Source organism: Pan troglodytes, chromosome 9, assembly GCF_028858775.2.
Source record: "Pan troglodytes isolate AG18354 chromosome 9, NHGRI_mPanTro3-v2.0_pri, whole genome shotgun sequence".
Taxonomy (NCBI): Eukaryota; Metazoa; Chordata; class Mammalia; order Primates; family Hominidae; genus Pan; species Pan troglodytes.
The window spans coordinates 110330654-110345340 of record NC_072407.2 but is presented as its reverse complement, the minus strand read 5'-3'; the positions used below and the strand labels follow the sequence as shown (position 1 = coordinate 110345340).

The 14687-nt window shown below is 39.3% G+C and overlaps 2 protein-coding genes across 10 annotated transcripts in view; one reads left to right on the top strand and one right to left on the bottom strand.

Moving 5' to 3' along the window:
* The window catches only part of ATM (ATM serine/threonine kinase), a 146150-nt gene that overhangs the window by 9548 nt on the left and 121915 nt on the right, over positions 1-14687 (bottom strand). The window contains exons 58-61 of the mRNA XM_016921933.4: positions 13728-13893; positions 12272-12358; positions 5784-5898; positions 4668-4731 (exon numbers count right to left, since the gene is read on the bottom strand). Of these exons, the coding sequence (XP_016777422.4) occupies positions 4668-4731; positions 5784-5898; positions 12272-12358; positions 13728-13893 (432 nt within the window). The remainder of the gene's footprint in view (positions 1-4667; positions 4732-5783; positions 5899-12271; positions 12359-13727; positions 13894-14687) is intronic.
* Positions 1-14687, top strand: part of C11H11orf65 (chromosome 11 C11orf65 homolog) — a 156369-nt gene that overhangs the window by 105306 nt on the left and 36376 nt on the right. Inside the window, exon 10 of one of the 9 annotated variants that reach the window (XM_063783387.1) lies at positions 3437-4631. The exons of the other annotated variants lie outside the window; for them this stretch is intronic. The gene's annotated coding sequence lies outside the window, so the exon portion shown is untranslated. Of the gene's footprint in view, positions 1-3436; positions 4632-14687 lie in introns of those variants that run through there. 9 annotated transcript variants of the gene reach the window in all.

Sequence of the window (14687 nt, the reverse complement as noted above, 5' to 3'; positions counted from 1 at the left end):
CCAACTATGGGGTCAATTTTGGAATAGGTGTGGTGTGGTGCTGAAAAAAATGTATATTCTGTTGATTTGGGGTGGAGAGTTCTGTAGATGTCTATTAGGTCCGCTTGGTGCAGAGCTGAGTTCAATTCCTGGGTATCCTTGTTGACTTTCTGTCTCGTTGATCTGTCTAATGTTGACAGTGGGGTGTTAAAGTCTCCCATTATTAATGTGTGGGAGTCTAAGTCTCTTTGTAGGTCACTCAGGACTTGCTTTATGAATCTGGGTGCTCCTGTATTGGGTGCATGTATATTTAGGATAGTTAGCTCTTCTTGTTGAATTGATCCCTTTACCATTATGTAATGGCCTTCTTTGTCTCTTTTGATCTTTGTTGGTTTAAAGTCTGTTTTATCAGAGACTAGGATTGCAACCCCTGCCTTTTTTTGTTTTCCATTTGCTTGGTAGATCTTCCTCCATCCTTTTATTTTGAGCCTATGTGTGTCTCTGCACATGAGATGGGTTTCCTGAATACAGCACACTAATGGCTCTACACTCTTTATCCAATTTGCCAGTCTGTGTCTTTTAATTGGAGCATTTAGTCCATTTACATTTAAAGTTAATATTGTTATGTGTGAATCTGATCCTGTCATTATGATGTTAGCTGGTGATTTTGCTCGTTAGTTGATGCAGTTTCTTCCTAGTCTCGATGGTCTTTACATTTCGGCATGATTTTGCAGCGGCTGGTACCGGTTGTTCCTTTCCATGTTTAGCGCTTCCTTCAGGAGCTCTTGTAGGGCAGGCCTGGTGTGACAAAATCTCTCAGCATTTGCTTGTCTGTAAAGTATTTTATTTCTCCTTCACTGATGAAGCTTAGTTTCGCTGGATATGAAATTCCGGGTTGAAAATTCTTTTCTTTAAGAATGTTGAATATTGGCCCCCACTCTCTTCTGGCTTGTAGGGTTTCTGCCGAGAGATCCGCTGTTAGTCTGATGGGCTTCCCTTTGAGGGTAACCCGACCTTTCTCTCTGGCTGCCCTTAACATTTTTTCCTTCATTTCAACTTTGGTGAATCTGACAATTAGGTGTCTTGGAGTTGCTCTTCTCGAGGAGTATCTTTGTGGCGTTCTCTGTATTTCCTGAATCTGAACGTTGGCCTGCCTTGCTAGATTGGGGAAGTTCTCCTGGATAATATCCTGCAGAGTGTTTTCCAACTTGGTTCCATTCTCCCCATCACTTTCAGGTACACCAATCAGACGTAGATTTGGTCTTTTCACATAGTCCCATATTTCTTGGAGGCTTTGCTCATTTCTTTTTATTCTTTTTTCTCTAAACTTCCCTTCTCACTTCATTTCATTCAGTTCATCTTCCATTGCTGATACCCTTTCTTCCAGTTGATCGCATCGACTCCTGAGGCTTCTGCATTCTTCACGTAGTTTTCGAGCCTTGGCTTTCAGCTCCATCAGCTCCTTTAAGCACTTCTCTGTATTGGTTATTCTAGTTATTCATTCTTCTAAATTTTTTTCAAAGTTTTGAACTTCTTTGCTTTTGGTTTGAATGTCCTCCCTTAGCTCAGACTAATTTGATTGTCTGAAGCCTTCTTCTCTCAGCTCGTCAAAGTCATTCTCCATCCAGCTTTGTTCCGTTGCTGGTGAGGAACTGCGTTCCTTTGGAGGAGGAGAGGCGCTCTGCATTTCAGAGTTTCCAGTTTTTCTGCTCTGTTTTTTCCCCATCTTTGTGGTTTTATCTACTTTTGGTCTTTGATGATGGTGATGTACAGATGGGTTTTTGGTGTGGATGTCCTTTCTGTTTGTTAGTTTTCCTTCTAACAGACAGGACCCTCAGCTGCAGGTCTGTTGGAATACCCTGCTGTGTGAGGTGTCAGTGTGCCCCTGCTGGGGGTTGCCTCCCAGTTAGGCTGCTCGGGGGTCAGGGGTCAGGGACCCACTTGAGGAGGCAGTCTGCCTGTTCTCAGATCTCCAGCTGCATGCTGGGAGAACCACTGCTCTCTTCAAAGCTGTCAGACAGGGACATTTAAGTCTGCAGAGGTTACTGCTGTCTTTTTGTTTGTCTGTGCCCTGCCCCCAGAGGTGGAGCCTACAGAGGCAGGCAGGCCTCCTTGAGCTGTGGTGGGTTCCACCCAGTTTGAGCTTCCCAGCTGCTTTGTTTACCTAATCAAGCCTGGGCCATGGTGGACGCCCCTCCCGCAGCCTCGCTGCTGCCTTGCAGTTTGATCTCAGACTGCTGTGCTAGCAATCAGCGAGACTCCGTGGGCGTAGGACCCTCCGAGCCAGGTGCGGGATATAATCTCCTGGTGCGCCGTTTTTTAAGCTGGTCCGAAAAGCGCAATATTCGGATGGGAGTGACCTGATTTTCCAGGTGCCGTCTGTCACCCCTTTCTTTGACTCCGAAAGGGAACTCCCTGACCCTTGCGCTTCCCAAGTGAGGCAATGCCTCGCCCTGCTTCAGCTCACGCACGGTGCGCGCACCCACTGACCTGCGCCCACTGTCTGGCACTCCCTAGTGAGATGAACCTGGTACCTCAGATGGAAATGCAGAAATCACCCGTCTTCTGCATCGCTCACGCTGGGAGCTGTATACCAGAGCTGTTCCTATTCGGCCATCTTGGCTCCTCCTCCCGGAGGGTGTGTTTAAAGGTGACAGTTATTGTAGGTGGAGATGCAAATCACTTTTCAGACTCAAAACCCTCACTCAAAGGAAATCCAAAGTCCTTACAATGGCAAAGGATCTGGCCACTGTCACTTCTCTAATTTGATCTCCTACCACTCTAAAAAGTGAAGTCCATAAGCAGTTTGGCATTAAACTAGTAAGATTTCTGAGGCCCTAAAAGAACTGCCTTCTTCTGGTGAGTGTTGGGTAGGATACAAGTACTGGAAGAAACTCCCAAATCCACCTTAGCATAAAAATCCCTTCTGACTGAAACTAGGTAGAGTAAAATACTAAAGAATATGTTAAGCTGCTTTGACTCTTTAATTTGAAAAGTTTGGGTTTTTTTTTTTTTTTTTTTTTTTTTTTAAAGACAGAGTCTTGCTCTTGTCGCCCAGGCTGGGGGGCAATGGTGCAATTTCAGCTCACTACAACCTCCGCCTCCTGGGTTCAAGCGATTTTCCTGCCTCAGCCTCCTGAGTAGCTGGGATTACAGGTGCCCGCCATCACGCCCAGCTAATTTTTGTATTTTTATTAGAGATGGGGTTTCACCATGTTGGCCAAACTGGTCTTGAACTCCTGACCTCAGGTGATCCACCTGTCTCAGCCTCTCAAAGTGCTGGGATTACAGGCGTGAGCCACCGCGCCCGGCCCTCTTTTTCTTACATGAAAAAGTGCAAGATAGTATAACTTTAGAGTTTGATTTCGACATTATTGAGGCATCCATGTTACCATGTATTATTTTTTTAAAATGTTACACATCATGCTTATTTTCTTATCATTTATTCTTACTGCAGAACCAATGGCAAACTGTAACAAATGACAACATGTATGAAAAGAATTTGAAATGGGTAAAAGAAAAAAGAATGTATTTTTAACCTTGGGAATAGCACAGCCTTGGATTTAATTTTACCAACGTATTATTGAGACCTATTTCAGCAAACTCCTTGTAGCAAAATCTGTATTACCATCTGCAGTCCAAAGGAGATCTATAAAGATGCCTCGGTTCATAAAGGTGCACACAGGACCACCCTGATGGACTGTTACTCATCTTCCAAGGGATAAAGCCCCACCCTTATTGACCACAGGCTTAATGGTTAATGCCAATGAATTAAGACAGTTCTCATATCCTAGCTGAACAGTAGGAGAGATTTTTAAAAATGCACATATTCCTGCCCCATCTCTAGAAACCTGGTTTGAATTTGATCAGCATCAATGTTTTTTAAATGCAGTACAAGTAATACTAACATGCAGCCTGTCCAACATAAATCAGGTTAAAGGAAGAAAAGCTGAGTAGTGGAAAAGTGGCAAGCCCATACTGCACTCTACCTGCCATGCTTCCCTGGGGAGGCCACACTCCTGATTTCTTGTCTCACATACCCTTACCAGATTGGTGAATGACTGGCATAGGTACTAACAGCACAGACACTGAAATTTGTTTGACTTCCTTTTTTCTGCCCTGGATCAAGACAGGGCAGTGATCCTGATTACATGTGTTTGCTCTGCAGGCCCAAACCCTATTCAGGTGAGCTGTCCCAAAGTTAAGACAGCAGAGAGGTACTGAGGTAGCACCAGCAGTAAACTAGTCTGGCCCTCATTCCTAAGCCACGTTCCTCTAGTAATGATGCTGACAATTTGATCTCCATTTGTCTGACTAATTAGTTCTGAACCTGAGCAGGGAAAAAGGAGATATAAATTTCTGATTTTTCTTAAACCCTAATGGAAACCATTCTGAAAATAATAATACCATATGGAATATCTAAATGTCAAAGAATTGATTTATGAATTGAAAACTAGAGACTACTTACAATGCTCTAACATTACAAGAAACTCGAGGGGGCTGAAGGCATTTCTAAACCAGTATTGTTGGATGTGTGAAAAGGCTAAGTGCGCAATCTCCTCCTTTCTGCTGCCCAGCCACATCCCCCTATGTTAAAATGAAGCAGTGCTCTTCACATCAGTGACTTCCTGACGAGATACACAGTCTACCTGGTAAGAAAAAAAAGTCTTCCTTATAAAATACTTTACCTCTACAATGGTTAACAGAGTTTCCTGAGAGTTTCTCATCACTTCCATGGTTTTCTCACAGCATCTAGAGTCAAACACATTATAAATACGGATTTTGTTACACACCAATGTTTTCAACATATCTTTATCTGTATACTCTCATGTGTAGTATGCTGAGCCTATGCTTAATAATCTACACATCTGTATCTCAAAATAGCATAATACTTGGCAGAGTGGGCTTTCATTAGATGTTTGAAATGAATACAAATATGTATTTGACTATTTCACAAGCTTGGCATTTACAAGAATAACACAACACTATTACAAAAGATTTATTTCAGTCTTTGATTTTCTTTTCTTTTCTTTTTTTTTTTTTTGGCAATGGGGTCTTGCTGCATTGCCCAGGCTGGTCTCAAACTCCTGGGGCCAAGTCATCCTCCTGCCTCAGCCTCCCAAGTAGCTGGGATTACAGACATGTACCACTGGGCTCAGCTCTCAGTCTTTGATTATTGTGGCAATTATTAGTTTACACTGACTGCAATCTGCCCCAATCCAAGTTGAGTACACAGACCTATGCTGGGGAAACTACAAGGAACTGCAAAGCTTTTTTAGTAGCACAATGTTATACTAGAACACAAACTCCTATAAATAAAAATGTAGTCTCTTCTATATGCACAGTGATGAGCACCCAATAGTAGTTTGGATCATTAAGAAGGAGTCAGCCAGGACAGAGGTGTTAAAAGTAAAGGTGGGATGCTTCCAGAGGAGGTTTGGAGTAACAGTATGTATGTTACATGGGCTTAGGTCCCAGGTGGGTGGAAGGAAGAGGAACTATTATTGCTTTTACCCAGGGTCTTTTCCTTAGTATTGATAAGGCACTGGAATACGTTTCTAGCCTAAATTCTATAATCTATACAAATCTCTAACCCGTGTGTGTGTGTGTGTGTGTGTGTGTGTGTATTTTTTTAGATACAGGGTCTTGCTGTATTGCCTAGGCTGGACTCAAACTCCTGGGCTCAAACAATCCTCCCACTTCAGCCTCCTGAGTAGCTGGGATTACAGGTGCAAAGAACCATGCCCAGCCCATGTAATTTTGACATCAAAAATTATTTCCCTCCTTTACTTCGTATCACTTACCTTCTGAAGACACCTTCAACACCCGTAATGCCCATGCCATCCACAATATCTCTGGTGAGTCTAAAAGGAACTGTCTCAGGAGTAGGAAGGATTTTGCCCTGTTCAAAAGCAACACCTAAAGTAAAGAATACAGTGAAGTTAGGAGGTTTGACAGCTAATTTACTTTCTTTCCAGTTAGAATGTGAACTTTACAAAGGCAAGAAACCACATGTTACCTACGTTCTGTGAACACTAGTATGTACAGTAGTTTACTTCTGCTCTGGCTGCCTTCCTCATCTTTGTCACTGTCTGTGAGATCCACCTCAAATCCAAATAACCTAACTACTTCTTAACCCAACTAGAGAAATCTAGGTTAAAGGGTGATTTTTAAAAATGAAGTAACTACTGGTATAATTTAAAATGGAGATGATATATTTATATTTAAAAAATTTTTAGGTTGGGTGTGGTGGCTCCCGCCTGTAATCCCAGCACCTTGAGGCTGAGGAGGCCTGACACCTGAGGTCAGGAGTTAAGAGACCAGCCTGGCCAACATGGTGAAACCTTGTCTCCACTAAAAATACAAAAATTAGCTGGGTGTGGTAGCAGGTGCCTATAATCCCAGTTACTCGGGAGGCTGAGACAGGAGAATCACTTGAACCTGGGAGGTGAAGGATACATGGAGCTGAGATCGTGCCATTGCACTCCAGCCTGGGCGACAAGAGTGAAACTCCATCTCAAAAAAAAAAAAAATTAATGACACTTTATGAGATAATTATATGTTCACTTCGAGTTGTAAGAAATCATACAGAAAAGATCATCCCTTATGCCTTTTCCCCATTTCACCCCAACTGTAATGTCCTGCAAAACTATACTACTACTGACATCGATGCAGTCAAGATATATAATATTCCTATCATAAGGATTCTTCATACTGCCCTTTACGGCCGCACCTATTTCCCTCCCATAGCCTATCACCCAGCCCTCTGACCCCCTATTTTTCTAGCAGCCACTAATCTGTTCTCCATTTTTATAATTTTGTCATTTCAAGTATGTTATATAAATGGAAGTGGAATAATCATACAGTACGTAACCTTTTGGGAATAGCTTTTTACACTCAGCCTAATTCTCTGGAGATTGATCCAAATTGTTATGTATATCAATAGTTCTGTTTCTTTTCATTGCTGAGTAGCATTTCAGGGCATGGATGTAACACAGTTTGTTTAAGCATTTGCCCACTGTAGGACATCTGGATTTTTCCGGTTCTTGGCTATTATGAATAAAGCTGCTATACACATTTGTAGTACATGGCCATTTTATAAGTAGATTTTGTTGTTAAGTTTTGAGAGTTCTTAAAGATTGTTCTTTTGGTATCAAGTCTAGGAACTCTGTTTAGCCCTAGATGCTGAAGGTTTCCTCTTAATTTTCTTCCTCTGTTGCTCAGCTTGGGTAATTTCTACGGCTCTGTCTTCTATTCACTGATAATTTCTTCTGTCTCCTCATTCTGCAGTTGAAATTTTTTATTTTATTTACTATATTTTTCTGTTCTAAAATTTCCATCTGGTTCTCCTTTATATCTACTTCCATACTGAGACTACTTATTTCTGTGCTGAGACTTACTATATTTTCATTTGTTTCAAGCATGTTTGTAATTGTTCCTTCAGTGTTTTTATGATGGCTGCTTTAAAATCTTAGATAATTCCAACATCATTGTCATCTCAGTGTTGGCACCTACAGGTGGCCATTTTTCATTAAAGTTGAGATTTTCCTGGTTCCAGGTATGCCTAATGATTTTCAGTTGACACCTACACCTTTTAGTTATTACGAGACTCAGGATCTTCCTTAAACTTCTGCGTTTGATGCCTTTGGGAGTCACCACCTTGTTACTGCTAGGTAAGGGCAGAAGACTAGATTCCCCAATTGGCCTCCACTGACACTCAATAGGGAAAGGGCTTGCTATAGCTGAGTAGGGCTGAAAGTCCAGGTTCCCCGGATATGTCCACTGACACCAAGGAGTCAGAAAAAAGGAAAAAAGGGTTAGAAAATATAGACTAGCAGGTAACAGTATAAATGATACATTGCAAAGGCCTAACATAGGGTTACTGGAGTCCCAGAAACAGGGAAGAACCAGGATGGACCCTATGACATGACTATGTGATGACAGAATGTGATGGAAGTGATAGTGTGCAAGTTGCAGGCCTAGCCCTTAACTTCCACTTCCTTCCCCTTGGAGCCCCGAGATGCTGACTAGGTCCAGGACACTATTGTGGACAGAGAGGCCACATGGGAGTGCTGAAGCATCAGACATGTAAGCGAAGAAGCAATCATGAACTCTGGCCCAGCTGAGTCTTAAGATAACTCCAGCCCCAGATGCTAACTGCAACTGCATGAGAGATCCTAAGTGAAAACTGCCCAGCTGAGCCCAGTCAACAGACTATGAGAGATAATAATAAATAAATTGTGATTTTAAGCTACTAAATTTTGGGGTGGTTTGTTATGCAGCAACAGGTAACCAAACAGACATACACAGAATAGTATACAAATCACCCAAGTGTGACTCACTGAGATTTCTGCAAAGTGAACAAATCCACGTTAACAGAACTCTACCAGCATTCCAGAGGCCCCCTTTCAGTCCCTCCTACCAGTCACTAATCACCTCTTTCAAAGGGTCACCACTATCCTGATTTCTAACACTATACATTAATTTTATCAGCTTTTGAATTTTATGTAAATGGAATTGTACATATGTACTCTTTTATGTTGGAATCTTTCACTTAACATTATATTTGTGACAGTCTTCTATATTGTGTGTTATTATTCATTCAATCTCATTATATACAAAGAGAATATAAATATACGACAATTTGTTCATCCATTCTACCTATGATGGATATCTGGATTGTTTCCAGTTAGGGGCTATTATGAATAATGCTACTATAAACATTTTTATACATATGTATGCATTTCTGTTGGAGTGGAATTGATGGGTCACAGGATATACATAAAGTCAGCTTTAGTGGATAATGCCAAACAATATTCCAAAGGGGTTGTACCAATTTACCCTTCTCATTTATAGATGCTTTTAGCACGACCTGAATGGACACAGGTTGGCATACTCCTACCTCTAATTTGCGTCTTCCAGACCACTGCCCTTTCATTCTCAGATAAAGTCTGGCTCCTCTGTTGAGATCCCCACCTTGTAGCTCTAACAAATCCCTTCCATCTTCACGTTTACTATGTAAACCTGTAAGGTTTTCTCTCACATTCACTGAATGTTGGCATGGACCTAGCTCACAATCTTCCCCTCTGTCCCAACTCTAGAATTCATTCTGGGGAAAACCATATAATATCCGTGACTGTCTCTGTTCTAATGGAATTCAATTTCATTCTATCTTAATGAACCACTCATATGGGTTGTACTCCAGAAATGAGTCTGCTAAAACTGCTTCTTAGACATTGTAAATTATACATTCTAATCAAAACCTCTTCTCCTTCTACCCCTTATTCTTACTAAACAGTCTTCAAATTTGACTGAGATTTCTAGTTTATTAGCCCTCTTCTTTCCCTAACTCAGCCCAGGGGTAGAGACAGTAAGTTTGATTACTCTCATCAGTGCTTCAAATCTCCTTGTCCCCTTTTCCCTCCACCACATCTCCCATTTTAAACTACAACTTAAGCTCCAAGGATGTTGAGGACTGCTGGAAAATCATACAACAACCCTATTGGCTCCACTACAAATTTAGGATTGAAAGTGCCCCTTAAACTGCTTGGCATGTCTTATTTATTTATCCCTTTCTAGTCAGGTCTTGGTCTCATTTCCATGGTAAATTTTAGAATTTTATTTGTTCTTTTAAGGCCAGTTACCATCCCTCCAATTCTTAGCAAATGAGCATGCTTTCTATTTCTCAGCAAAAACAGAATAGCAAATATAATTCCCTCATACTCCTTCCTCTCCAGCTTAAGACTTTCCTATTGGCATCACTTTTCCTTCTCTCTCAGCAGAAAAGCTAACATGCCTCCAGTCTAAAGCCAATGCTATCAGACTCACGTACTTTATGATTTCCCTTGCTATTTCAATTATCTTTTGTTTTTCTCCTGTATCTTCAATATCTAACAGGTTTAAACCTCTCCTATCTTAAAAAAGCAAAGACCAAATGTGTGTCTCATTGCTGCAGCAAATTTCTCTGCCATCCTTGCTATTTCAATTATCTTTTGTTTTTCTCCTGTATCTTCAATATCTAACAGGTTTAAACCTCTCCTATCTTAAAAAAGCAAGGACCAAATGTGTCTCTCATTCCTGCAGCAAATTTCTCTGCCATCCTTCCCTTCCCTTCTAAACTTCTTGTAGGAAGATTCCACATTCTTTTTTTTTGAGACAGTCTTGCTCTGTCGCCCAGGCTGAAGTGCAGTGGCACGATCTTAGCTCACTGCAACCTCTGCTTCCTGGGTTCAAGTGATTCTCCTGCCTCAGCCTCCCAAGTAGCTGGGACTACAGGTGCCCACCACCTCGCCCAGCTAATTTTTTGTATTTTAGTAGAGATGGGGTTTCACCATGTTGGCCAGGATGGTCTCGATCTCCTGACCTCGTGATCCACCTGCCTTGGCCTCCCAAAGTGTTGGGATTACAGGTGTGATCCACCGCGCCTGGCAGATTCCACATTCTTAATCTACACATCCTTAACTTCCATTCAGTCCTTGCCTTTTTACAGTATGGTTTCCTCCATTCTATCCAAAGGGGACTTCCAAGGCCTCTAAGATTGATTATTTGTTAAATTCAAAGGTCTATTTTCAGCATTCATCCTCTCTGACCTTTCTGTATCAGATACTATTGAGCACTACTTCTTTCATAAAAGATTTTCCCCTCTTGCCTTCCAAGATCCTGACTTCCTTTGAGTACTCCTCAGTTTTTTTCTGGCTCAGCCTTTCCAAGGCTCACTTCCCTTATGATTTCATCTTTAGGTCTCTTTATCAAGGATGATGTGTGAGATCAGAACCTCCTCCAGCCCAGTGACTTCAACTGAAATCTATTTGCTGAAGATTCTGGATCTCCGTCATTACATCCACACTTCTTTTTCTACATTCTGAGTTGCAGGGGGATGATAGTGATGATGTGGTTAGTAACCAAACCAGCTTCATTATTAAATCATATGTTTCATATTCATCCTGATTCTTAGCGTCTACCTTTTTATAACTTATGCAGAAGAGAATTCTCCTACTTCGATAAATAATAAAAAGACAGGGTTTTCTTCTTTGTTTTATAGTGAATATGGCATATTTTCTCTCCTCTCAATATATTATTTTCTGAGAATTTCTTTGGAAAATAATGAAACCTGTGATAACTTATTTCCTTTAATTATTTTTGTTCTTTTGCATATAACCTCTAAAAATTATCACCTAGTGATTAATACTGTTTAATAGAATTTTGTCATTACATTCACACTTCTTTACATTACATTCACACTTCTTTCTTTCCATCATTACATTCACACTTCTTTCTTATATATTAAACTGTCTATTCCACCTAGAAATCCCATTAATACTTCAAAATAATGAGCAAAACTAAATTCATTACTTTCTTATTATTTACAAAACTTGATATATTCCTTAGCTATATATATTCTCTTTCTTATATATTAAACTGTCTATATATATACATAGAAGCTATATATTCTTTCTTTCTTATATATTAAACTGTCTATTCCACCTAGAAATTCCATTAATACTTCAAAATAATGAGCAAAACTAAATTAATCACTTTCTTATTATTTACAAAACTTGATATATTCCTTAGTTAGAAGCTTCAGTTATCTGGGGGCCCCACTCCCCCACTATTTCCTCATCTAATATCACTGGTACAGTTTACTACAAAAATGTCCCTCAAAGCCAATATTCTGGTTTCTACAACTTTAGTATAAATCTTCATCATTTCTCATCTAAACTATTACAATATCCCTTAGTTTTTCTTCCTGCTGCCCATACCACTCCCCAAAGTGCTCCTGAAATTATATTTCTGAAAATAAAATATTATCATGTCCTTCATTTATTTCCTATAGTTTAATGCAATGAAGTTGAAACTCCTTAGCCTGGCTTTTTACAGTCTAGTACCAATCTCTCTCTCAAGCGACTCAACTACAGGCTTACTTCACTCCAGAGACATTTAATGTCTCACCACTCCCACAACATGCTACATCTTAAAATTACTCCTTGTTTTGGTGGAATAGCCCTGATTCCTTCTTTTGAATCTGCTCTATCTTCTGTCTGAATTATGCTTTCTTTCTTTCTTGAAGACCAGGCTCAAAAGACACCTCATCTATTAAGTTTCACTCAGTACCCCAGGCAGAGTTAACTGTTTCTTCTAGGACAATTGTTTATGCTGAAAACAAAAAAACCCAATATTTACTGCTTCGATTTATCTGTCTCTCTTATATTTGTAATATCTTGGTAGGCAAACAACATTCCATGATGACCAAATATTTACTAAAAAGAATAGATACATAGATTTTATTACTTACCTAGATCTATATGTACAAGTTCTGCTGACTGCTCATTTATCAAGATATTCTGTACATGTCTATCACCAAGTCCAAGTATGTAACCAACTGGAGAAAAAAGAAACGAACAATCTGAAATCACTGGTTCCATCTCTTTCTAATATATAGCCATAATTTCAATTAAGACCACTGACTTGGTATAATCTTTAAGTAGTTTAGGATTTTTAGCCTACTTAAATGATGTGCATAACTGGCCATATTGAGTTTAACTCAAATCTTGCCAGCTATTTTAATGCATATTGCATTTTACAAATCCTAGATGATTTGCTAAAAAAATTTTCTCTTTACTAATAGGCACACATTTTAAAATATTAGTACTTAAAAAATTATTGTGGCTAAAGTTGAGACCCATTATTTACATGGGCCAAAGCTGTGCATTATATGTACTCAAATTTTTATTGAACATACTTATAAAAGGAGAAGTCTATGGATAAACTCTTCACTCTTCAGTGAAACTTTCTTCTCCTTGATGAATTATATTTAACACAAATTAATCATTAATTCATTTCACCAGGTATGTATTCCCCCAAAAAACTGCATTTCTGTATTTAAGACAGATGATGACATGCACTAATGGGAGAAATCACATGGCATTACAAAAAAACACACTGGGTAGGGAATCAGAATGACTGGGTGTCTGGCTTGCTCTGTCATTAACTAGGCCTACTTTCTTGTTTATAAACTAGTTGTATCAGATTAGTGATTCTCTATGTAGAAGAGAGTTTCACAATTACCTGGGAACTCTTTCAAAACATACATGCCCTGCCTTCCTGGGGTATAGTATGTAAGTGATGGAGGGAGTTGTCTTTAGTTAAAAAAACAACAACAACAAATAGATTAGATGATCTCTATTGTTTACATTAGTTCTCATACTCTAGGATTTTGTTAACCATACTATCTACCTATTCTAATTTCTTAGGAAAAAAAGTCAAAATATATATTGTACACAAAATATTTAAATATATCTCATGGTTTCTATTCTGAAAACAAAATTCTATTAAACAGTATTAATCAATAGGTGATAATTTTTAGAGGTTATATGCAAAAGAACAAAAATAATTAAAGGAAATAAGTTATCACAGGTTTCATTATTTTCCAAAGAAAGTCTCAGAAAATAATATATTGAGAGGAGAGAAAATATGCCATATTCACTATAAAACAAAGAAGAAAACCCTGTCTTTTTATTATTTATTGAAGTAGGAGAATTCTCTTCTGCATAAGTTATAAAAAGGTAGACACTAAGAATCAGGATGAACAAGAAACATATGATTTAATAATGGAAGATGGTTTGGTTACTAACCACATCATCACTATCATCCCCCTGCAACTCAGAATGTAGAAAAAGTGCTGAATCAAACAAAAATAAAACCTGCCAAACAACAAAGTGCTCAATCTACTATATGTACAAGAAGATTACCAATAGAAGAAGTAGCTACACTGCGCGTATAAGCCAATCGCTTCTCAAACCAAATAGCTGGATCCAAGAATTTTTCCATGCAGAAGTAACGGAAAACTGGTTGAAAATTTTGGCAAACATCCATGAAGACTTCATATTTCTCTTCAAAAGACTTTTTTTGCACCTCCTTTAAATAAAGCATATATATAATTATTTTTCAATATTGTGTTCAATTAAACTAATATACACATTTTTATATAAAAATATGACAGATATAGGGGCAATAAAGATGAACAGGATACATTACCTACAAGAAGCTAACAGTCTGGACAGGGAAGCAATTAATTACAATTGATAATCCCTTTAGGATTTCCATATTAATTGTTGGGGGAGGAAGCACACCTACAGTGACTGTTACTTGTTTTGATTAAATTCTAATTTGAATAATCCTGTAATCTTAAGCAGAAATAAACACAGAAATGCCTAAGTAGTTCCAGATAACCTCAGGTGGCATCACAGCATTCGGTTGCAATAGAAAACAGGAAAAGAGAAAGAACAGAAGAATCCCTCATAGATGGCAGCTGATATGACTCAGATCTCTATCCTCCAACATCTTCTTGCCATAAAATACTACCTGAAGCAAAGCTTACCGACTTCAACTCCCTCCCATCTATGTGCTGATGATTTCTAAATCTGTTTGGCCCAGATATCTTTATTAAGCTTTAGCTTAATGTGCTTCTCAAGCTGCCCATTCAGCATCTTCACTTGGATCACTTCCAAATTCAAATACTTCTTCATCTCTGGCAAACTTTAGTCACCTCTTCTATTCTTCAATGCAGTAAAGAGCTTCACCATCTACCCAGCTGCCCCAAACAGAAAACTGGGAGGCACTGGCTACTCCTTTTCTCCAACATTTTTTTTTTTGGAGACGGGGTGACAGGGTCTCTGTCACCTGGACTGGAATGCAGGGGTGTGATCACA